This window comes from Pseudonaja textilis, chromosome Z (assembly GCF_049901715.1).
Source record: "Pseudonaja textilis isolate UNSWEBS1 chromosome Z, rPseTex1.2, whole genome shotgun sequence".
In the NCBI taxonomy this organism is placed as follows: Eukaryota; Metazoa; Chordata; class Lepidosauria; order Squamata; family Elapidae; genus Pseudonaja; species Pseudonaja textilis.
In genome coordinates this window covers 10,761,122-10,786,897 of record NC_142008.1, presented here as the reverse complement: position 1 = coordinate 10,786,897, position 25,776 = coordinate 10,761,122, and the positions used below count along the sequence as shown (strand labels likewise).

General features: G+C 36.5%; 1 protein-coding gene across 26 annotated transcripts in view; it reads right to left on the bottom strand.

Moving 5' to 3' along the window:
- ZMYND11 (zinc finger MYND-type containing 11) overlaps positions 1–25,776 on the bottom strand; it is a 104,348-nt gene that overhangs the window by 46,299 nt on the left and 32,273 nt on the right. For 15 of the 26 annotated variants that reach the window (XM_087916218.1, XM_026718333.2, XM_026718340.2 and 12 more), the window contains exon 2: positions 3,578–3,712. In XM_087916218.1, coding sequence (XP_087772344.1) covers positions 3,578–3,693 — 116 coding nt within the window. In that variant the 5' untranslated portion in view covers positions 3,694–3,712. Of the gene's footprint in view, positions 1–3,577; positions 3,713–13,473; positions 13,600–25,776 lie in introns of those variants that run through there. The other 11 variants (XM_087916217.1, XM_087916220.1, XM_087916228.1 and 8 more) reach the window with 6 other exon arrangements.

Here is a 25,776-nt window from a genome sequence, read left to right as displayed (position 1 = left end):
AAACATCAAATCATAGGAATCCTGAAATGTACTGTATTGAGCTATATTTAGTTTGTCTCTAGTGAGAGGATTTCAGACAACAGTATCTTTTGGAGATGATGGGAATTCAGCCTGGGATCTTTTGTTCATACAAAATTTAAGATCCAGTTTTACGCAGCAACTAATGTGCTGGACTAGAAATCAGAACACCATGAATTCTAGGCATCCATTAGGCATGAAAGCCAGGCTGTGCTAGTAATTTTATCTTAGATCAACCCATCTGTAGGGAAAATAGGATGCAAGAACATTACATATGTACGTGGCCTTGAGTTATTAAAAATATAGGTGGAATAAAAATCAATTGTAAATAAACGTTCTACTATAGCTACAGTAAGTTGCTTGGTCTACCACTCTATATAAGATATACCATAATATATCTCCGGTATATCTTATATAGCATTTCAAGGAGGACTTTCAAACATATTTTAATAGAGTTCTATTCTAGATTCTACTTCACTGGAAGCCAACATTCTAAAATCAAGCCAATCCATATGCATTTGATCTGAACTTTCTCCAATATACAGGGCCTTTTGTTCTCATTACATAGTTGGAAAATTTTCTTTCTCAGTGCAGCCAAGAGACCACTCCCATAAATTTTATTAATTTAATGAATATATTTCACTGAATTTCAGAAAGACTCTGAATTCCATGGAAACATGCTTAGCAACATGATCTAATTATCATTCATGTTAAATATTTTCAAAGAGATGAACCAATCAGTTATGTTTTTTTTAAAGAGTAACTGTGATATGGTTAAAAAATGTTGGCCTCTCTGTTTCATGGAATATATGCTTCACCAGTTTACATTGTTTTCACATTTTCCTGTAGCACCAAGTATACCTTGATTATGTGCTATGCGATATAATTTACCCCTTAGCTGCAACTTTCATCAATATATCATAATCTTTCTTCCTTTTAGGTGACATATTGCAATTTAATTTAGCCCTGTAGGTAAATAAAAATATCCAAGTCCTCAAAATGTTTGCAACCTTATTTACATTTACTTGCGTATTACAAAATGACTGAATCAATTCTGTTGCTATTAGCTCTTCTAGAAAATAATAAGGAAACTGCTCTGCTGTTTTTGTCTGCTTTTATATCCCAAGAAGAACAAAAGAATAACCAATTTTTAAAGGACCATATTCTAGAAAAAGTAGAAAACTAGAGATTTCGTGTGAAGTATTTCTTCTCACTTTTAGTCATAACAGATAATCAGAGTTGGAAGGAACCTTGCAGTTCATCTCGTCCAACCCCCCACCCAAGCGGGAGACCCTACACCATTTCTAACAGATGGCAGTCCAATCTCTTCTTGAAAGTCTCAAGTGATGGCGCTCCCACAACTTCCAAGGGCAACTTCCGTTCCATTGGTTCATTGTTCTCACTGTCAGAAAGTTTCTCCTTATTTCCAGGTTAAATCTCTCCTTGTTCAGTTTCCATCCATTATTCCTTGTCTGGCCTACAGGCGCTTTAGAAAATAGCTTGACCCCTTCCTCTCTGTGGCAGCCCCTCAAATATTGGAAGACTGCTATCATGTCTCCCCTGGTCCTTCTCTTTACTAGATTAGCCAAGCCCAGTTCCTGTAACTGTTCTTCATATGTTTTAGTCTCCAGTCCCCAATCATCCTGGTTGCTCTTCTCTGTACTTTTTCTAGAGTTTCAACATCTATTTTGTAATGTGGTGAACAGAACTGGATGCAGTACTCTCGGTGTGGTTTTACTAAGGCTTTATAGAGTGATATTAATACTTCCCTTGATCTTGACTGTATCCCTCTGTTAATACAATTTAGGATTGCATTAGCTTTTTTGGCTGCTGCTGCACAGTGCTGGCTCATATTTAGCTGGCTGTCCACTAAGAGTCCAAGATCCCTCTCATAGTTACTGCCATTGAGCCTGGTTTCACCCAGTCTATATGTGTACTTTTGGTTTTTCTTGCCTAAGTATAGGACTTTACTTTATATTGAATTTCATTTTGTTAGATACGGATATGAGGGATACTCAAGTGAACTATTCTGCAAGTGGGATAAGCTTTTTACTCAGCAAGTACCCTTCACCTCCAGAAAGGACACTGTGAATTTAAATGTCTATCTAGAGACCAGGATACAACAGCTGTGATATCACCCACACCAAACAGTGACAATGCAATCACAACACATTAACAAACATCAACAGAGGGCTGCTTGAAGCAGAAAGTGATGCTATATAACCTCTGCTTTGAAATAACTTGGCGAACTGTAGCCAAACTGCATTCACATTGCATGACACAATTATTATATTCAGAAATGATATGGAATACGAGAACAGGCATAATCTTCAGGGTTGCATATTTCTTCCTCCCCTTTATTCATGCCCACTGCAGAAGGCTGCAACTATGTTTTGTAGCAACTCATTTTATAGAATCATCTGGACCCCATTTATCAAAAAATACAGATTGTCTCAAAATTAAGATCACAAAATAGAATTATGGTTTGTGATCCCTGTTTTCAGGAAACAACAAATTGCAAGCCACAGTTTACCATGTTCAGATGTAAAGTCAAACAATGATTTGAAACAGAAACGTCTAATATTCCTTCCTTCCATATGGAGGAAGGAAAGACTATTGCTCAGAAGTGAAGGATTTGTGGCCCCCAAAGACTGCTGAATAAAAAATTCCAGTTTAGCCAATGCTGGGATTTAGTTCAGTGACATTATATTCCCCAGCCAAAATGCATTATTTCCTTCATCTCATTGTGATGAATACCTGGGGGAAAATAGCTTATGCTGGATCAAATTATTTGTCTAGCCCTAGTTTTCAACTTGATTGCATTGTCTGAATATTCCCCATCACCTGCTCTGTTTTAACCGAATAGGTCACAGACTGAATCAGGATTTGAAATATACAAAGATATATTCTCTGGACCCATCCCTGACATTCAACATTATGAGCCACAGTGGCGTTATAGTGCAGAACTGCAGGCTACTTCCACTGACTGCTAGCTGCCTGCAATTTGGCAGTTCAAATCTCACCAGGCTCAAGTTAACTCAGCCTTCCATCCTTCCGAGGTGGGTAAAATGAGGACCCAAATCATTGGGGGCAAGATGCTGATTCTGTAAACCACTTAGAGAGGGCTATAAAGCAGTGTAAAATGGCATATAAGACTAAGTGCTATTGCTATTACATTTTAAAGCAGACAGATGCAACACATTTGCACAGGTGAAATTATATTGAAAAACCAAAACTATAATTATTTCATAATTTTTTATATTTTATAAGTAGTAAAAAAGGACATACAGTCTTTACAATGAGAATTTATTTTAAACTGGACCACAAGCATTTTACATTTTCTTCCGACTTGATATTATTGGTGAAACAAGCCACCAGATAAATCCAGAGCAGTTCTGAATGTACTTTCTCCATCTTAACACCTGATCCAAGGACTTTAGAGCGTGGACTGGAATCATTCTTATGCAAGGGGAAATCTTTCTGTGATGATGCTCCATTTGCATAATTGGTATGTTCTCCTCGGCTCATATTATCATTTTATTATTCCAAAGATACTTACTTTGTAATACGATCAATGTTAGCAATTTGCTTCTGGTTTCTGATGATTTCTATAGCTGACCAAAGGTGTTGGATAGCCTTTGTATCTGCTTGCCTCCGTTTCGTTAAACGTGCCATGTCCCCTTCACTTGCTGAACTGCAAGAGAAACAGAAATTGGAAATAAGATTATCTTACTTAGTAATATTAAAAGCCATTGTTTTAAATTTTAAAGATGGATCAGACAATGTATGTTTAGTTTCATAACCCAATATGGAGGCAGTCAACTTCTGATTAATGATGGTCATTTTATTTATCAGGCAAAAATCTGAAGACGTATAAAATGATGGACACACCCTAGAAAAGAGTTAAATCACAATAAAGCTGGTGTCATTTAGCAAATACATAGGTCTTATGAAAACTAGTTTGTGTAAATATGTAAAAGAATATAATATAAAATCAATCCAACTTTAAACTGCAGCTTCCTTATAATTCAACTGGCTGTTAAAGAGCAAAATAAAATTGCTTGGGCAACATGTAACCAGTGGCAATTTTTAGACTTCTTTTCCATATACGATATTCTGTTAACTTTTCCTCCCCCAAAATATGAAATTCAGTACAGAAATTTTGGAATTAATAACAGTAAAATACAGGAAGGGAACACAGACAGCAGAAACTTCCATGTCTGTCACATTGTCTAGCCTAAAAGAAGATAATTATTGAACATCTGCCAATACCCCCCCAAAACCACAAGATTTCTATATTATTGACAACCGGAAGATGATGTTTCTAGAAAACTGTTTTAAAATTTTGCAGAAGACCAAAACTTTCTGTGGAAGACACATCCTGTGAATTCCTGAATCATGATGGCCTTCCTGAATTATTTAAGATGGTTCTCACTAGCATTCCAAACACTTGGAATGGCCTTGAAAATTCTGAAGTCATATCAAACTTTTTTCTTGTGGAAGGAAGATACACAATACCCCAACTTCTTCATGCCTTATTACCATTTCTGTTTTTAAAAAAATAATAGTTCAATATTTTATCCAATATCTCTAATAAGACTTTTCTCTGTTCATGAGAAGTTGTGACCAATTGCTCTTTCCTTTCTGATCATGTTCAAATACCAACATGGATGGTTCTCTCCCAGCAATTTACAACAGACCCGAATGCATTAAAACAACCTGCGTTTCAATCATGGTTTCCTGAAGCACTGAACAATGGAACCCAGGTGAGGACAGAGCAGATAAGCAAGATCCACCATTAAGGATGGACTGCTTACAGATTCATTAATTTGTTAAGATTTCTTAGGAACCACCTGAACTTCTTTCTCTCTAATCTCTAAATATCCCCAATCTCAAGGAGGGTAAGAGAGTGAAATTCACTACTAACCTCAATCTCATTCATGAAAAGACACATCATTCTTTCTCATTAGCTCTGAATGCAATAAGTATGATATTGAGACTCTTTTCAGCTGAATATTGTTAACATTAACAACACTATCGTGTTACTAATACTCTGAAATACTTGATTGGAAAGCTCTTTCAACATTAAGATTATGCAGAAGAGTAAGAATCATAAAAAACAAAAACATTATTTTAAATGTGTTTTACAATATCTTTGTACTTATTCCAAACCAGCAGACAGAAGGTACAGTCAAGCCATTTATTGCTCACAATAATTGCTCTTCTTTAAAAACTCTGTTTTTAAAGAAGTTTAGGGATGCAAGGAGTGGCAGAAATAGGGGGTGGAGTCAAAAGAGGAATCTCCCTAGCACAGGGGTGTCAAACTCAATATTTTATTGGTTGTATTTGACCTCGGAAGGCTGGGGGGAGGAGGCAACTGACATGATAGCTGATATTCTGCAACACTCTTCTAATGGGAATCAATGAAAACTGGAATGATCCCAAAAAAGACACCACTGACAGGTGGGGTGACCCATCTTTCTTCCATTAGTAAAGAAGTTGAAGGAAACATGATGGGTGCAGCTAGATGAAAGTTTGTGTTAGAATGCTATGCTCCTTCCACAAATTCTAAAACTTTGTCAATATATTTGAAGGAGAATGAAATGTCTGCAAGAAAACAACCAAGCTCATAGAGCACCAAGAAGGCCATGGTTCAACCCCAAGCTGAAATTTTTTTTTCTATCGGAACAGAAGCATATTGGAAAATTAATGCTATTTTGCATTCATTCTCTCTATGTAAATTTTATCACTGAAATGTGACCTATCTTCATGGAACTAATTTTAAGAAAACTTATCTCTATTAAGTCCTTCTGCTCCTGAATCTTTTCCAGGCTTACAACACCATTATGTCATACTACTTCAGGAAAGAATTCCATTTAAATTAAAAACAGACAGGGATTTTAATGCATACTCTATTCTTGATAACCTCTCTGGTCTAGCAGCAACTGGCTTCTTCTTCACTTATTTGCATAATTTCTGTTGCACCCAAAGACTCTTGGCAGCTTGCATAAGGATATTAATCTTCTCAAGCACCTTAAAAACATTCAGTTAAAAACAAGCAGAACGTAACAGACTGCTCTTGTCTACTAAGACTCAATGTGCACATCTTTTGCTGCTGCTGTTTACTCAAGAAGTGTGGGTGTTTATATCTTGAGTAATAATATTAAATGAGTGGAGGGCAATTAGAAAGTGTTGGTCCCTGAATCTATGCCCCTTTCATATCCTGAAGGGAAGCAATTGTTCCCAAGCCCATCACAAAGGGCGAGCAGACTTCATTTGCAGTGTCACAGGTAACGTGGATGCAAGTGTCAACATCAGCACTCTGATCTTGTAAAGCAAGGGGTCTTCAAACTTGGCAAGTTTAAGACTTGTGAACTTCAACTCCCAGAATTCCTAAGCTAACATGACTGGAGGAGGAATTCTGGGAGTTGAAGTTCACAAGTCTTAAGGCTGTCAAGTTTGGAGACCCCTGTTTTAAAGTATTGGCAACAACTGCAGGACCTCAGTAGAGGTTTAGTGCTGAAATTTCAGCACTGAAGTTCACACTTATCACTTGCGCTTCCGAGTAGTCTTCAGAAGCAAGAAAATCCACAATCACCTCCTGAAAAACAAAGTGATCCATCTGACTTCTGAAGCAGACCTTCTTAATCTGCCCACCCTTCTTATGCAGGTGCTGGAGTCACAAACTGAGAAGAAAATGGTCTTAACACAGGGTTAATCACAACTGTCCTCTAACTTTTCAACACCAGCCATCTGTTCTGAGGTAAAAAGTAGATAAAAAATGTTACCATTTCTAAATGTTGAATCACAATTGTTTGAGGTAAGTTTTACTTGTCTTGAAAGCCAAGAATTCCTTGGTCATTCCTAAATATGTATGTTATAATAGCAATCAATATCCAATTGGTTAGTTTTAAGTACCTAACAAATCATTTACAAACTGACTAGAGGTTAATATCAGGATAGACAAAGCTTATATTGAAGGCTTACATTGAAGCATGAACATTGGTGTAATCCAAGGGAAATCAGATCTCCAATCTCTCTCTCTGGCTTTTTCCACTAAAACACTTTTTTTAGATTTGTGCATACAAAGAATATATACTATACAATTAATATGTAGGTCCTCTCTTAACCCCAAAAAGTAATTATATAACCCTCCTACCATTAGAGGTGATTGCTATGGAAATGGCATTTCATGTTGCTCCAAGCTGAGTAGCCTACGAACAGGGTGTTCATAGGCATTATAGGCTGGCCATTTTCTTTGTCAGTATTTTTCATATTATCAGAAATGAAAAGAGACTAACTAATGGGACAACTGCCACAATAATCATCACTGAAAACATATTCTAAACAAACGACCAAATAAATATCAACACAAGGCACTGGTACTGTAGCGCACTCTACACGGCTTCAATATCTTAAAGTCACTTTCTGTTTGCAATATTTTAAAATAATTTATTGTATAGGTTAATCTGTACAATGCAAATAATAGGGAGATACCAGGCTCAAGTGCAAGGCATTAATTGGAATGGACTGATTTTATAAAGTGCATAATAAAACTAAGATATGTCAATTGCAATGCATCGTTGTCTATGTTAATTGTTATGGGTTTAGAAAGCAATTACAATTAATTAATGTCAGAATAACAGTTTGCTTACCAAATATCAACAGCTTCTCAGGTCTGTCAACTGAACAAATATCATATTCCATATAAAATTAAAACATTTTGTTTTAGAAAAATACCACAAAATTAATGTGTTTTCAGTTGCCCCCAAACATGGCTCCACTGGAAAATATATGTGTTCTAAAAAAGAAGCCAATGATCACAATTGATCACAATTAGTTCTGATCTCCAATTGGCTCCATTTTACTGCTCTTTGTTTCCCAAAATTAAAAACATAACTAAAAATTTGTGGTTAATTTTAAAAATTAAAACTTTAAAATAAAATTATTTATTTGAAAGTATTGTAAAAGTCAAATGCTAATCTGAATACAAAGTGGAGATTCAAAATCCATTGCTAATGAGCAAAAAATCAGAGTTATCATCCATCTTTTCCTGTTAAAATGAAAATAAATAAATAAATAAATTCTTAATGGTTCATTTGTAGAGGTATAACTAACTTATTTTTTTAAATATGCTGCTGAATCTTTACAACTCATTAGAACACAAAATTTTATAAGAACAATTATAAAATTTAATTTAAATAAGATGTCCATGCAGTGATAATCTTAGCTATTCCCTGAAGACAGGAAAATAGGGCCTTCAAAATCTTCGACAAGATCAACACGAGGCATCAGCCTGCTTTGTAGAAGGATATTTCATAATGTAGACACAATGGAAAAAAGTAGCCTTGTAGCCTTATTTCCATTCCATCTCAAAGATACAAATAAATAGCAATAGCACTTAGACTTGCATACCACTTTACAGTGCTTTACATCCCTTTCTAAGCAGTTTACAGAGTCAGCCTATTTCCCCAACAATCTGGGTTTTCATTTTACCCACCTCAGAAGGATGGAAGGCTGAGTCAATCTTGAACCTGGTCAGATTTGAACTGTCAAATTGCAGGCAGCTGAAGTAGCCTGTGGTTCTGCACTCTAACCACTGCACCACTCTGGTTCATTAAAATTGGACATGCCTATTCTGTTGACGTTTTATTTTCTGAAGTTCAAAAATGGAATGAAGATGCTATAGTAAATCATCACCACAGTGCAAGCCTGAAGTAGCTTCCCCCTCGACTTTGTTTTTCAGGACAAAAGGCAGGAGTAGTAGAAAGAAAATGGATCTAAAATATAAGAGTACTATTGACTGTATTGACCAATAAACTTTTTGGATTGGCCTTTTAAATTAATTTTAATTTTTTTAAAAATGAGTGTTGCATTTTGTAATTTCATGTTGAGTATTTTTCAGGAGACAAGATAGACTAAAATATTGTGAACATATAACACATCTAGGCAACACTCATGATAATGTATGTTTTGACATAATACAAAGGTTACCTGTGCTTTTGGCATACATTTTCTGGAAAGAAATGAGAAGACACAACAGTTTCAAACAATCACATCAGTGACTTAGTTTCAAGATTTTATTGGGGGAAAAAGCAATAACAGGATTTTTCTCACCTAAGTTATCAAACAACTTGGCAATCTTAAATTTATATTAAAAACTTTTCAATTAATTTGAAGTCATTGCAACCACTTTGGAGAGAATTACAGAAATTACTTTGGAAAAACTATGCAGTGATGGTTAGGAAAAAAATGAGTATAAAAACATGCTTTAGGCCAGGGCTGTCAAACCTCCAGCTCATGGATTGGATGCGTCATGCTTTGACCATGCCCACCCCCAGTTTAGTGAAGGGGGGAAAAAGCCTTGATACATCACCTGATGCCACTGTGACATGAGTTTGATACCCCTGCTTTAGGCCCAGGAAACAAGGAAAACATTAAAAAGAAATTCAGACAGGCTCTGGCCTTGCTCTCTGGGATAGAAGAGGAAAAAAGGAAAAATGCAGCCAAGTTTTCAAGATTCTGTTACCATAGTTTATATCAATAAAATATAGTTCCAGTCAAACTTGTAGAGTTAGTTTCCTGGTTTGGTTTACATCAAAAACTGACAGAACAGGAGTAAAACCAAAGAGAGCATCTCATTGTGCCTAAAGAAATGCAGTGTAACTGGTTTATAATACAAGCTTAAATTTCACAACTCTAGCACTGCATCTTGTGAAAACTTTGTGCACTTTCATAATCTGTTTGTTGTAATATTAGGGAACAGAGTACTTGCACTGGATATAAGAAAGTGTAGAAATTTTTTTTTTTTTTAATGGCAGGGTAAGTTCTTTAAAGGCATGTTTCCTGCTCTTCTGATGGCGTTTTCGTCAAAGATGGACCAGACTGCGATCCTGTTGGAGGGATCCTTAAGGGATTGGATCCATCTGACCCACCTTGAAGGGGTGGGGGAAGAGAGACTGCCAGCTGGGTTGAGGGGAGCTGCATTCCCCCACCCCCCCGGCTTGGTATACTCCCCTGGAAAACAGGGAGAAGTGGCAGTTTAATGGCTGCCCTGAAGACGGGAAGCTGCTGGGACTTAAGTGTATGCTGAAGTGGTGAGCAGCATGTAACCAGACAAAAGAACTTTGAACATTTTTTGACAACCCCAAAAAGCAGAAAGAAAGAGCCCTCGTTTGGAAGTGTGATAGCGGCAAATGGGAAATAAGAGGAAAATACAAGATAAATAAAAAACAGAAATAAAACAACTATATGAAAGCAGAGATTAAATTTAGAATAATATACAGAATTGGGCACTAATTAGGCATTGGATAAAATGCTGGACTTACCTGGAATGGATATAATTTAATGTTAATACAATACTACGAAAAGAGAATAAAAAAGAACTTTGAAAAGTGGAAGTGATATAGAGTGCCATCTAATGGTTAAAGATATTTCCTCTTCTATGTTTTTATGGAAAATTACTGGTTGTATAAATGGGTGAAAGAGAAAAGAAATGAAATAAAAAACTACTAGCATAACAAGAACCCTGGAATTTTTTTAAAAAGCGGAGATTGCAGCAAAGTATAAATGAATGTAATATTTTGGGACTGTTTGGTGTTGATTGTGACAAGAAAACAGAAGCAAGAGAAACTGAGATAAACAGAGACTTTTGGCAAGAACATAACAGACAAAATTGACTTTTAATATAATAAAGAATAACTCAACAGATTAAAAAAAATGGAAGAAATAAGCAAAGAATTTAAGTCGGAACTGCAAACTCTGAGAGGAATCTTAAAAGAAATGATGAGACTATTGGATATATTTGTAGGCAAAGTAATGGCGATGCAGCTCATAGTAGAACAAAGTAAGCCCAGAGAGGAGTCAAAGGAGAATGAAAGCAGCCCAGATGAATATGGAGAACAAGGGCCATTGCCAAAAGACACAAAAGGACCTAAAACTGAGATAGTGATGACAGAGGTGACAAATAAAAGAGAAAACACTCCCAAGACTAAGCAGAAGAAGAAGGAACTGTATAAGAAGAAACCAAAAAAAAGAGAGAACAGAGAAGGACGGGGGGAAATATGGCTGATAGTCAGAGGGAAATAAAACAATATTAGAAGGAAAGAAGAAGAAAGACCAGGAAAACCCAGAAAAGGGAAAGCTAGCTAAAATTAAAAGAAATGATAAGGCTGAGATATTTAGATACAGGTTAGGGATAGTATAAGGGGGATACCATATGGGAATGTATATTGGTATTTTTCTTTTTTCTTTTTACTAGAAATATAGACTGGGAAATTAGAATTTTAAAATTTACTGGGATATACTCTATACACACACACACACACACACACACACACACACACACACACACACACACATATATATATATATATATATATATATATATATATATATATATTCGTAGATTTTCACGGGTACAGGTATGTAGGTCTAGGTGTGTTCGGGTCTTTTCCCATGTAAGGTTAAGAGTATCTTGGTGACATTTCGGCGAGGTCCCACTCGCCATCCTCAGGCTGCGCACAATAGCGGATTCCTGCCTGCTGCCGAAGCCCTGCAAACCGGAAGTCTCCAGTAATGTGATTTTCTATGACCACTGTCATTACAAAGCTCCAAGAGAAGTATTAGCAATAAACAAAATATAAATAAATATGCAGCCCATTGGAGCTTTGTGTAGCTCAGGAATAGATAAAAAGGCCTGCTTCCTTTCTTCTCAACAGGATATGAAACTGTGGGTGACTGTAACCTAAAATAACTGGAGATCAACCAATTAGACAAGATCCACCTAAATTGTGAATCTGTATGTAGAGGAAGGGGGTTCCATTAGAGCGTAGTACATACAATTATCCATTGCAATGTCCTACCCATCAATGACTACTTCAACTTCAACCACAATACACAAGCACACAACAGTTACAAACTCAAGGTAAACTGCACCAAACTCGATTGCAGGAAATACGACTTCAGCGACAGAGTGGTCAATGCCTGGAATACTCTACCTGGCTCTGTGGTTTCTTCCCAAAACTTCAAAAACTTTAACCTTAGACTGTCTACTGTTGACCTCACCCCATTCCTAAGAGGTCTGTAAGAGGTGTGCATAAGTGCACCAATGTTCCTACCATCCCTGTCCTAATGTTCCCTTTTATTCTTATCCATTTCATGTATTGATCATGTTTATACTTATATCTGTTATCTAATACATGCTCAACAAATAAATAAATAAAATAAAATAAAATCTTGATCAATAAATTAAAAGGAGAAGCTGGGTTAACCATTCAAGTTCACTAAAGTAGAGTGAACCATGCTAAATGAATGAAAAGGGTCTACAATTTTAAAACTGCTAGTAGCACCATTTCAAACTCTGACCCATATCTACTAGGTAAGCTCTTACTTATAGGTACTTCAGGCCAGAATCTCAAAACTCATCCATGATTTGGGAGCAAAAAGTGTCCAGGGAATGAAGGGGGGTACCATACTTGGTATAATACAAAAATTGTGACTGTGTGCATATACCCAACATAACACCACTATGGTATCAATGTAGTTTTTTTTTTTTTTTAGACTGTTATGCTTGGAAGATGATAAGTGAACTCTAGGAGATATAAATAAATACTCCAAACAATTATTCCCAAACACTGTGTCTTAGGAAAAAAGTATTCGCCTCAAAAAGCAATGGTTTTAGTATATGTAAAAATATGCACTAAACCAAATTAATTGTTCAATATGTAGCTATTGTACCCTATGGCAATCTCAAAATCAGATTTATCTCAACTATAAAATTTCCTTATGAAAGAGCTGAAACAATCCTCAATTTTTCAATACATTCAAAATCTTCAAGAGCAGGTCTTTTAATTTTGTCACAAACCTTTCTCCTGGCCACAAAAATTTCGTTGCTACTTTCTCCCTTACTGAAATTTAAAGCAGCATCTTCCATTAAATAATCTCAGGAACAGAGAAACACAGCAATGTAGGGCAGAAATAAAAATGTTAATAGAGGGGTTTCCTATTACATGAAACTTATTTTATTCAAATGTTTGGGGTATCGTTGATTATAGATGTATTATTTCTTTAATGCTGGCAAACTCATGATTTGCCACAAAAATGCATCATGCTAGGGCATCTCTCATGTCATAATTTAGATAATATTTTTCTTCAAATACATATAATGCAGGTCTCTAAATTTGGTTTTATTTGCTCTCACTAATTACTGGGAGAACAAAATAATTTCAACAGTTAAGGTGCATTCAATCCGTTCAACACAATGTTCCACTATAATTTAAATCAGCTAAACTCACCAGCAGCTTCAGTCACAAAACCCATACAATATTTGGAGCTCATCTCAAATTTCTTCCAGGGGGGGAGAAAAATAGTGATAAAATGGCAGGATTTCTAGATAATATATTTATATTTCCATTAATAATAATCCATTTCTAACAAAAAAGTCAGTCTACTTACATATATCTGTAGTACATCATTCTCACAGAATGCTACTGAACTGTATCCAGAAGAAAGCTGCAAATGAAGTTTCCAATAAGTCTACTCAGATAATGGTTTAAATCATAATTTCGGTTTCCTGTGAGCCTATTTGAGTAACACCCAATTCTGAAGGCAGTTTTCTTGAACAAATGAACAACTTTACCAAGAGCTTCTCTAAGTCCAGAGCCAGGTTCAAATAGGTACTAGTGTATTTTGACTATAAAATAATATTGGCTGAAAAGCAAGATGTAAAATAGGACTACTGGCCTTAAAAACTCTGGACTGCATCAATTAAGAACCTTCTGTATTTAATGCCATCTAACTGTTGCATGGACTTTTTACAGTCCAAATTGGGTAATCCTAGAATAGAGGAAGGCAATAAATGAAATAAAATTAGCCAGAGATTTTGGATACTTTAGTCAACTGACTTCCAACATTTAGCAGAGGAACAGATTCCTATTTGGAAAAGCATGTGTGACTACCACCTGTTTCCACATATATTAGTTGTATCATCAAGTCCATCTTCTCAAATGTTGCTTTTTTTTGCTGTTATACTTCTTGAGATAAAAAAAGGCCTTCTGTTCAACTAGTTGATTATTAAAGGATATGTATCAGCAAAATCTGACACACGTGAGATATACTGAAGTATAAGAATGTTTTACTGATTGAAAATAAGCTATAGTTCATTCTCAGGAAAACCTATTTACTCATTTATCTTTACATTTCAAATAATGGTAGACCCTGGAATAAACTGTAAATATCAGAACTGCTTTCAAAACATAAAGCATCTGTCTAAACTCCAAACTCATCAATTAAAGTTGCAATCATGAATTAAAATCCTTAAATTGACTAAGGTTGATAAATTGAACAAAGTTTCTTTCAGGTTTAATGAAAAGGCTAAGAAAGCACAGTAATAGTTACTGCCTATTCAAGCAAATAACTTGTTTCCTTTTATTGCTTTCGCTGTGGTCCCACAGATAATTTGTGGCTCAAAGTTATAATTCACTGAATTAGCTGAATTGAGCAATTCAGGAGAGAGAAGTTGTCAATGTAAAATGTTTTAAATAATAGCTTTCTTAAGAGGCTACAGAAGAAAAATTTCAAATTGTTCACATATATCAGCAGAATCTGGGGAAGAAAAAAGGCTGTATGCTGTACGTGGATATCTACCGTGGCTAAATTAAGTCAATATTCAGCTATATTTATAAGTTAGCATCCAGTGGTTTCATTTTCTGCCCAAAATAGTTTTTAATTCCTTTGTTAAAAACCAGAAACTACTTTTTTCATGTTACCCATATATTTCATTGCCACTAAATTTTATCTTATGGGGGAGGAAGGACAAGCATTAATTATGTACCAGAAGCAGAGAAAGGAAACTGAAAATATTCACTTTTATTTTCAAAACTGCAAGGTAACTACCACTAAGAGCATGTGTGTGTGTGTGTGCGTGTGCGTGTGTGTGTGTTGTGTGTGTGTGTAAATATAAGCATGTTTATTTGAAATAATTTAATCCTCCTTTTTAGCCAAGAATGGGTTATGTACAGTTAGTTCATTTTTTTAATGATTTGTTCCACAATTATAGCTTTTTGTTTGCTTTTTTAAATGATTATATAAAAGTCCAATGAACAGTGAAATTCTAATTCCAGATTAGGTGTAAGTACAGGATCACAAATACTGCAGGTATCCTACATAACGAATATGTATAGCTGATGTAATTCTTGTACAAAAAAAGAGCATGCTTACAGATGAATTAATTAGTGGGAGGGCATTAGAAACAGCAGCAGAAGCATGACAGCAACATGCTCCAAATAATTAAAGCCTTTTGAGTGGTTTTGAATGCAAAAACAGGTATCATATCCCTGCTGAGATATTCCTAGAGCTTTGCCTTATTCTCAGCTGACCATTTTAATATTATAAAGATGTATGCCTTCAGCCATTTTAGCTCCTATGATTTACTTGCTGTTTTAGAACAAAAGAAATTGAAATCAATACATTTCATGTTTCTAAATTATATTTTTCTCCCAGCTTTTACATCCAGATCAGTTACATTTTCACAAAAAAACTCTGTTCTGAATAACCTTAGTAATAATTTGAATTTTTTTTTTTTAAAAAAGCGTATTCATTATAAATTCTGGTTAGAACTAATAACAAAATGCTGCACTATAATACCATTATAAAGACATTAATAAAACTACATGCCTCATCATTAAATGTTACTTTTAATTTGCTTTTGCCAAATGAAGGAATGTAATTAAATCCTGAAAAGATACCTAAGTTAAGAAGAATTTCTATTGTTCTTTTCCCATCTCACACACCTTATTCTCTAGCCTATCAGAAGAAAAATGCAGTTCATTTTAAGAAATATTTGTTTTCACCTTGCATTTTATCTCTAAAGCACAGCAGCTTCTTCAACGAGACTGTTTTGTTTTTCCCCTATTTGTGTTGAGCTCTCCTGAACTGAATAAAGAGGATATTTTTGTTATTATTTCAGAAATATGTCCAGGCAAAAACAAAAAAAAGCTATGGCAGAGTAGATGAGGGAGGTGCTTTTATCACTAAATTACAATGAAAATATATCCCTGGATGGAAGCTGAGATTAATATGCCTATTTTAGAACTCATTGAAGTCATGCTCCAATAATCTTAATCAGAAATATAGTGGATGTGAAAAAGAAGAAGTAGCTCCCAACAAACAGAACACACACACCCACACACGGGCACACCACGGTTGCACTGTAAGAAAATTAACACAAGCTTTCTATTTGCAACAGATAGCTTCACAGAACAGGGTGTTGCCCCGTTCCAAACAGAATCTAGCCATTTTCACACATCTGTTTCCTCAGCAGCTGTGCCAAACTAAAAGGCTGATACAAATCATTTGTGTTTCTATCTAAATTGTTTATTTAAAATGAAGAATTTTCAGCTGGAACAAGAGACATTAAAAACTGAATCCTTCCTTGCTAAACAAATAGGAAAATACAAGAATTTTTCCAGAAATGGTGTGTGGAATCAATCTCTGTTTTTTGCCCTTACAACAACAAAAATCACCACATAGAGCACATCCTGATGTGGCACATGAGAACATCTTCTTTCCAGCCCTGTGCAACTTCAGGAAGCTACCCTAATTTGGAACAGGAGACTATGAGATGGTGGGGTAATAGATAACCCACCCACTGTATATACTAAAGGCCAGAGGTGGTATTCAGCAGGTTCTGACCAGTTCTAGAGAACTGGTAGCGGAAATTTTGAGTAGTTTGGAGAACCGGCAAATCCCACCTCTGACTGGCCCCTCCCTCATCTATTCTCTGCCTCCTGAGTCCCAGCTGATCGGCTGGATCCTTTTTTGTTGCCCTGCACAGGAGAACGGAGCTGGAAAGTGGGGAGGGAAAGGGGATTATGCAGTATCCTTTCCCTGCCACGCCAATCAAGCCACACCCACCAAGCCACACCCACAGAACCCGTAGTAAAAAAATGTTTTTAATCCCACCACTGCTAAAGGCCCTAAGATGGGTATGGTAGTCAGAAATATTTTTACAATGTCATACATCCTGAAGGCATACAGTTCAGGAGAGACTTAGAAGGATTATTTTCCCTACCAAATTGCCACCTATTAGCATTAGTAAACATTAGTAAATCTCTTTCAATACCATGGCAAGGTTAAATTAGGCAAGAGGGCTGCTTTAGCCTTTGCGCCTCATTTAATAGCCTAATCTGCATAGGAAGTTGAAAGTCTGTCAGAAGGAACAGAGGAATTCTATGTTCAAAGGGAAATTTTTGCTTCCTGCCAAAATGGCAAACTGATAACAAAGAAGGAGGGAAAAAAAGTCTTTGCAACATGTTATTTGCATCTTTAATTTAAAGCACTACTTTAAAAGTAATTTTTCTCTGGCTGCTACACCACAGATCAGAGGAAAGGCAGGCCTGAATATAATGGGGAGTTGCACAGAAAATGCTGTATACTGTGGCATTCCCTGAATCTCACTGCTTTTATCACAATTACAAAAGCAGTGTCATGCTGTCATACTGCAAGCAATGCCCCTTTGGGGCATGTGTACAGCATCCTATCACACTCAGAAAAAGATTGGAATTTGGTGACTATGATACTGCTTTCATCGGTCAGTTTTTCCCATGGCTATTGCTGGCTAAAATATATCGGCTGGTGTACTAGCATTTACCTGAAAATCATACTGGTTCAACTCAGGGTTGTACTGTAAGTTAATTCTTCTAGGCAAAAATGAAGACATACATTCCTTTTTATATTTTAGTTTGAAACAAGTTTACATGGTTAAATCCTTTTCCATGACAAAAAGCAACAGAAAAGAAAGCGAGGGGGGAGATCTATATGTAGAAAACAAGTTAAAATCCCTGCATTTTACATTGTTTTGATGTATACAATCATCTGTGTCTGTCCGTCTGTTTGTGTCTGTATGTGCATGCATGTGTGTGTGTGTGTGTGTGTGTCTGTCTGTCTGTCTGTCGGTCCACCATATTCATGTTATGATCTTATTAGTCACAATGTTTACTTCTTGTAAGGGAAGCCAATACAGTAATCTCAATTTATGAATAGCTCTCAACATAAAATTAAAACAATATTCTGGAACGTTGGCCAGAAACATTCTCCATAGGTTTGTATCACAATCACTTGCATGATTAAACTCTTTATTCCAAGGCTAGTTTGGATTTCATATGAAAGAGCTAATTTTCAAATAATAAAATGCATTTTCAAATCCATTTTATTAATTTTTACCATTATAGTATCCTTTTATTGAAATAAAGTTGGTTCTGCAACTTTCTCAGCGTAATTTGAAAGTCCAGAAATGTCCTCATTCTATTCATCCCATTGGTGCTTAGAGATGCATTTATCTCTATTATCCTAAACAATTTCAAATGTCAGAGGCTCAATTATCATAATTTTAGTTAATGCTGAAGAGAGATGTGCAAAATAGCACTATAATGACAGTAACATTATATATTTATGCTCTTTTATAATGAAATACAACCATATGGATCAGTAGTTCTCAAGTTACAACCATTCATTCAACAATCACTTCAAATTACAGTAGTGTTGAATGAATGGTACTTATGCCTTGTCCCCAAACTTAATGGTTCTTGCAGTTGTCTCTGATCAGAATTTGGATTCTTGGCAGTCTGCCCATGCTTACAGCTGGGGGGTTACTTCCAACACCCCCCTTCCTATATCTTTCCCCTTCTGTCCTTTTGATTTTCTGGAACGCCTGCTGTCCTGCGTTCCTTCATACCCAGCTGACCTTCACTGTCTTCTTATTTCTGCTAATGATGAGGTATGTCCGTTTTGCCATTCACAAGGAAGCTGCTGGATATATGACCTTCCTTCCGTAGGTGGCAAGTGGTGATTTTCTTGCAGAATCAGGGGATGAAGCATTATGTGGCCAGCAGTTGCCTTGTGAAGAGTCAGGTTCAGAGGTGGTATTCAAGCAGGTTCTGACCAGTTCTGGGGAACCGGTAGCAGAAATTTTGAGTAGTTTGGAGAACCCGTAAATACCACTTCTGACTGGCCCTACCCCATCTATTCTCTGCCTCCCAAGTCCCAGCTGATTGGCTGGGGTCTTCTTTGGTTGCCCTGCACAGGAGAACGGAGCCAGGAAGCAGGTTAGTGGGATGGGGAAGGGATGGATATTTTACGGTATCCTTCCTCTGGAGTGGGGTGGGAATGGATATTTTACAGTATCCTTTCCCTGCCACGCCCATCACAGAACTGGTAAAAAAAATTGAATCCCACCACTGGCCAGGTTGGTCATACCTTGGCAAGAGAAGGAAGAGGAGGATAATTAACTGGAGTGGCGAAGTGTAAAGTTGTGAGCGCAGTTGGTGTGGGGTCTTCACACCACACTGCTGTTCTGAGCTGAGCCCCAGAATTCCTGGATAGCTGTGGCTTTGTACAAGCCTTAGGGCTGCAGCAGCTTCACACTACAATGCAGTTCAGCAGCTGTTTGCCACCCACAAGGCCAGGTAAAAGCAACCTACAGGGCAGAAGAAGTGGAGGGGGGAATTGGGAATAGAGGAAAACTGAAGGGGAGGAACTCTCTTATCTTAGAAGAACTGATCTTAGGACTGAGGGGGACTATTCAGGAATGAATTGGATCAGGGCAGATCCTTCACTAACTAAAAAAACAAGGAATGGCCATGATTCCCATTGCCAAGCAATGCAGTCACATTAATGTTTACAACTACCTTGGTAAATGAAATTCTGGCACCAATTCAGTGGTGGGATTCAAAAAAATTTACTACCGGTTCTGTGGGCGTGGCTTGGTGGGCGTGGCAGGGGAAGGATACTGTAAAATCTCCAGTCAGAGGTGGTATTTGCTGGTTCTCTGAACTACACAAAATTTCCACTATTGGTTCTTCAGAACTAGTCAGAACCTGCTGAATATCACCTCTGTCCCAATAGCATTTGTAGCTTGAGAACTACTTGTATTAAGACTTTCTATATTTTTGTATGAAATGAACAAGTGTGTTCGAACCAATAGAAACACTTTAATTTGAAGGTTGTTTTGTTAATCATATTCAAAACTATCCCACCCAATGTAGAGTTCATGCTGGGTTTTTTTAAAAAGAAATCAGCAATTCCAGAGTCTATTGCAGGGGTGGGCAACTATGGCCCTTTTATGAATTATGGACTTCAACTCCCAGAATTCCTGAGCAAGCCATACTAGCTCAGGAATTTTGGGAGTTGAAGTCCACAAGTCATAAAGGGGCCATAGTTGCCCACCTCTGGTCTATTGGCATCATAATTTCAACAGAATCCACAGGGTTAGAAAAACAGACTAATATCTATATCGCACTGAGAACTTGATCACATTGGTCCACCTATTTATATCCCAACTGATTTGAAAACTGAGTTCATGTGATCCTTGCCCACACTGGGATATGATTTTAGATATACCCAAAAGAAACCCCTAATATTTACCTTTACATCAGATAGAAATCTAGACACATATTTATTGTGAAACTCACAAGGGAAGGAAAGTTAGACATAATCAAATAATAATGTCAGATCGAAATTATTTACTTTCCTATTCAAGAGATGGTACAGTTATGCCATTCTTCTACAACAGGGATGTCAAACTGGATTTCTTGGAGGGTAGGATCAGCACTGTCGTTGTCCTCCGCGGGCCGGTCAAGGGGATAGAGATGGGCCGGCACTCTTCTGCAGCACCTTGCTGGCCAAAATGGGGCAAGGGGTGGGGCAGCAGAGTGCTGCGGGAGGACATCCAGGAGGATGGCAGAGTGCTGCAGGAGACCATCCAGGCTGAAAATGGGATGTGGTGGGGCTACAGGCACCCCCACCATGCCCCATTTTCACTAGCAGGGACACTGCTCGCTGGTCTTTTGCTATTTCCAGGCTGGCCCTGCAGGCCGGATCTAAGCACTTCGTGGGCCTTGAGTTTGACATCTCTGTTCTAAAGCAATCTATAACCCAATCTAGTTTTACATTTTAAAGAAAAATTCACAAATTGCAAAAGACTGAAAACATAAGAAGCTACTTATATTAGGAAAAATTCCTGTTATTCAAACTGGTAAGGCTTGCATGCTTCCTTGGACTGCTGACAAAGAGGGAGCTTAAACAAAATATTGCTACATAGAATGAAAACTTTGTTGAAATAAAAATGTGAGAATGATTTACAGACATCAGGCATCAGAATTTATTGGCAAAGCCTCTAACATTATAATTAAACCAGAATTCCTAAAGTTTAACTGCATCTTCAGCTATTGTTTTGTATGCTGGCAGGATATTTAAAACAATTATGTTCAAAGAAAAAAAAATTCAGGAAGTACTAAGGTTTAAGTCCCAAAAGGCCAAGAGGAAATGAATGCTGATATGGGAAGCAATAGTTTTTAAAAATGCAGGTTTTTATTTCTATTTTATTTGAGATATGATGCAACATCTTTTTTGCCGTGTTATTGTAATTTAAAAATAATGACATATTAAGTATATCCTAATCATATCCATTTCTTTTGAAGGGGAAAAGTTGAGTTGTAAAGAATAGCCTATTATCTACAGGGCTATATATTGTTGATTGTATGTGAACAGCTGTTAGTGTGGGGCTGCCAAACATCTGTAAACAGCTGCTCAGTCTTCCACAGTTTTAACACAATCCAGAACAGCTTTCTTTCCAAATGATTGCCAACTTGAGGTTGTTCTCAAGACATATAAAAAACCCTTATGAGAATGATTATTAAATGTTCTCCAATGATGAATAAGTGCCAAGTTATGTTAAAGCTTGTTTGCTTGATTAAAGTTTAAAACGTGGGTGGGTGGAGTAATCTTCCCAAATACACACAGGAGCCAGAATACTGCAGCAGTCTGGTAATGATTTAAATCTGCTTATCTATAGACAAGTACATCCACTGTACACGTAATATTTTAATTAGCATAGGGGTTTCCCAACTTTGACAATTTAAGACACATGGATTTCTCTGGAAGAATTCCTTATGGTGACTAGGGAATTCTGGGAGTTGAAGTCCATGCATATGATTGTCAAGATTAGGAAACCCTGCTGTAGCATAATACTGCATCTTAGTCTCCACAAAGTACTTGTCATGCCATGCAGACAATCCCCATGCAGACAAGCAATGATACAATTCAGTGCAATGAAATTTCATAATGGTAAATCCTTGACTTACAAGCATTCATTTGTGACTTTTAAAATTACAACAGCACTGAAAACAGTGACTTATGACTGTTTTCACACAACTGTTGTAGTTGTGTAGTTGATCATGTGATCAAAATTGGAGTAACTGGCTTCCAACAAGCAAAGTCAATGGGAAAAGCCAGATTCACTTAACTTCCAAATGATTTACTTAAAGAACTGGAGTGATTTGCTTAGCAACTGTGGCAAAAAAAAGAAAATTGGGTGCAACTCATTTAATGACTGTCTTGAGTAGCAATGAAAAATTCCAGGCTCAAGGACCACCACTGCTTATTGATCTCATAGGGTGCTTCCCCCCGCACCACCAACAAACTGCTACTTCAAAGTCTTCTAACTCTTTAGGTTCTGCTTCATTCTACAGATCCTGACATCAACCACAAAATTCAGTTATGCAGTTCAGTGAAAGGCCAATCACAAAACAAAAAAACCCAGCCATCAATTAAATATATAAAATGGCACTTTGAAACACATTACTATTACTATCAAAACCAAAATCATGAAAACACTGCAAAAGAATATTCTGCTCAGAATAAGTAGTATAGACTTAAAACAGACATATGTAGAATACAAGTAAACCTTACTGTCTGCAGCAATTCAATGGACAACTGAATATTTACAGTAGTTGTGTTTTACATCCTTGATGATTTGGTTCTTACTACGTCAATCACTAAACTATTTGATAACTTTGAATACTGCTCCAGAATGCTTTACTACCTACAACTGATTCGCTTTTTTTAATCACAACCATGTTAATTTTAGTTTACAGTACTTATAAACAACCCCAATGTCAAAAAACGCTCGAGTTACATAGAACAATTACTCCCCCTCAATCATAATAGCAGCTAAATCCAAAAGATTTGCCACAATATATTTACGTTTTGATATTCTGTCCTATGTGTTAAATAATGATTTTAGAAAAAAATGTTTTATGCTTCGTACAATTTACAGAGCAGTTACATATTTAATAGCGTCTCACACCTAATGTTGTTAATATCTGTTGCTTTGGATTTTGCAATCTTTTTTTTTTCAGATTACCTTAAGTAACTTATACTATATTTTTGCTTCTTATAGAGGGGGATGACCTTTTTCTAATCAAAGCAGCCTGCCCTTTTGCTTCATAACACCCACTCTCCTTAACTTAACACTCCTTACCACTAGGAACTTTAGACCTGACCTTCACACCCTAAATTCTCGTTTGTGTGTAATTCTAAGTGGGTAAAACTGAACTGGAAGCGCTAACAATAGATATTTGGATCTGTAATTATTTAATTAAGGAAGGGCCAACCGGAGATAACACAAATACAGCAAGAGCAAAAACACCTGTTTCAAAGATTGCCAGGGGATAAGGATGTTGAAGGTCAATGATTTATGTAGACTCTGGAGATGCTGATGTACTAGTGAGGAACAAAGAGAGGAAAGGGTGAATCAAATGGCAACCACATTAGTTGTAGAATCAGAATCATCCATAAACCATGATTTTTATATATTTTCTAAACTCAGCTAGCCTTCCTTCTGCTCAATATATATATTCATTTGTTCATCAACAAAACTCCAATATATATACATACATACACATATTTCAAGTACTCTTCCATTTATGACCACAATTGGGTCCTGAATTTCTAATGCTAAGCAAGGCAAATGGATTGTCCCAAATTTTATTACCTCCCCCGCCCTGTGGTTATTAAGCGAATCTGGTTTCCGCCATCGGCTTTGCTTGAAGTAAACTGGCTGAGGTGGTCACAAATGGTGATTATATAACCCTAGGATACTGCAACTGTCATAAATTAATGCCAGTTACTAAGCACTTGAATGCTGATCACATGATTATTGGGATTCTGCAGCAGTCATTAACTGTGAGAATTTTAATTTTAAATTTTACATTCTTAAACAAGAATTACATTGCTGGAGCCACCTAAGGAATAATAGAAAGACTTGGAAGGAACCTTGGAGATTTTCAGCTCCAGGGTTGTCAAACTTCCAGCCCACGGGCTGGATGTCTCACGCGTTGGCCATGCCCATGCCTGGTTTAGCGAAGAGGGGAAAGTCCCAGTATGTCACGTGACATTGGCGTGACGACCCAAGTTTACACCCATATTCTAGTCCAACCATTTCAGGTAAATGAAATGGCAAACTTCTTAAAAACCTCCAGTGTCAGAGCAGCCACAACTTCTGGAGGTGAGTCATTCCACTAATTAAGTGTGGAGATTGGTTTATTGTGGTTAATTAAGGAGAAACTATAGGAAAATGTTATCAGACCAGTGAGAATATGTCCTAATAACAAACCAGTGAAATCAGTAATAAAATTCTACCGTCGATAAAAGCTGATTAAGGCTGGTTTCCTCTGTCTCTCCATTTTACCTCTTTGTCATGTAATCATACAGACACTTTGACATTAAGCTTTTTTAAAAACAGATTTTCCAAGTTTAATTCTGCCACAGACAAAGATAGGTGTATCTGTGATGTAGGTTTTCTAACATAAACATTTAGAAATGCTGAAGTGATCCATTATGATTCAACATAAACATTCATAAATACTGAAGTGAGACGATCCTAGAAACAAAGGTTGACTCCTAACATTTGAGATTCCAAGAGAAAGGAACAAAGTTATGACTAAGTTTGAAACCCTGGTAGTTGTGAGAGAAGAGTGATAGGAAGGTCTTTTGCCTTAAAGATTGTGAAGAATAGGTGCCATCCAAAAGAGGCAATATCATCCAAAATAAAACAAGGGTTTCAGTCAAAACTGAATCAAAATATTCATTTGTCCATCAACAAAACTCCAAACTTCTTTTGCACTCTAATATATGTGATATCCCTAATTCCATCACTATCAGCAATGACATAATTATCAAGCATCTCCACAATTGCATCAATTCAACATGTTTTATTAATGCAATGTTTTGACTTAGCGTTTTATATGTGAATATACCCCTTCCACACCATTATCTTTTACACTAATATAATGCCAGATGGCAATGGTTATAGTGTTGGAATGTTCTTTAGTTGTGTTTTTCAAATAACTCTAAGATGCATCTTACTGAAATATTTCAGAGCTTAAACTGTTATTAGTTTAAAAAGAAACCAAGAATGGAAGAGTTGTTTCCCATTTGTTACTTGGAAAACCATAGAACAACCAATATTAAATATTAATATTATAAAGCTACGTTGTATTCCACGACTAAGCAAAAGACAAAACAGAAAATAACACCCCTTAGAGCTTATTTTCAATAAACTCAGAAGGCCTAATATCAGAACTAGAGCAAGTTGATGAAACAATCTTGATTTAAAAAACCTACCCTGTGAGGGCAATTTTACAGATTATTTGCAAGACATTGTGATAATCTCTATCAAATTATTAAACTAAATTTATCTGTCATAAGAAAAGCTTCTCTAATGCTACAACACACAATTTTCTTGTTTACATCTAATCACAGCATCATCTTCCCTGGGGAAAACAGCCACTTGCTTCAGAGAATCACCAAGAATTATTAGTGTGCATGAGAAAGAGAGACTGTGAGGAAAGTCTTTTGTTAGCTACTTAGAACAGAATGAACACATAAGAACTTGCCATTAGATTCTTTTTAATTGTGCAT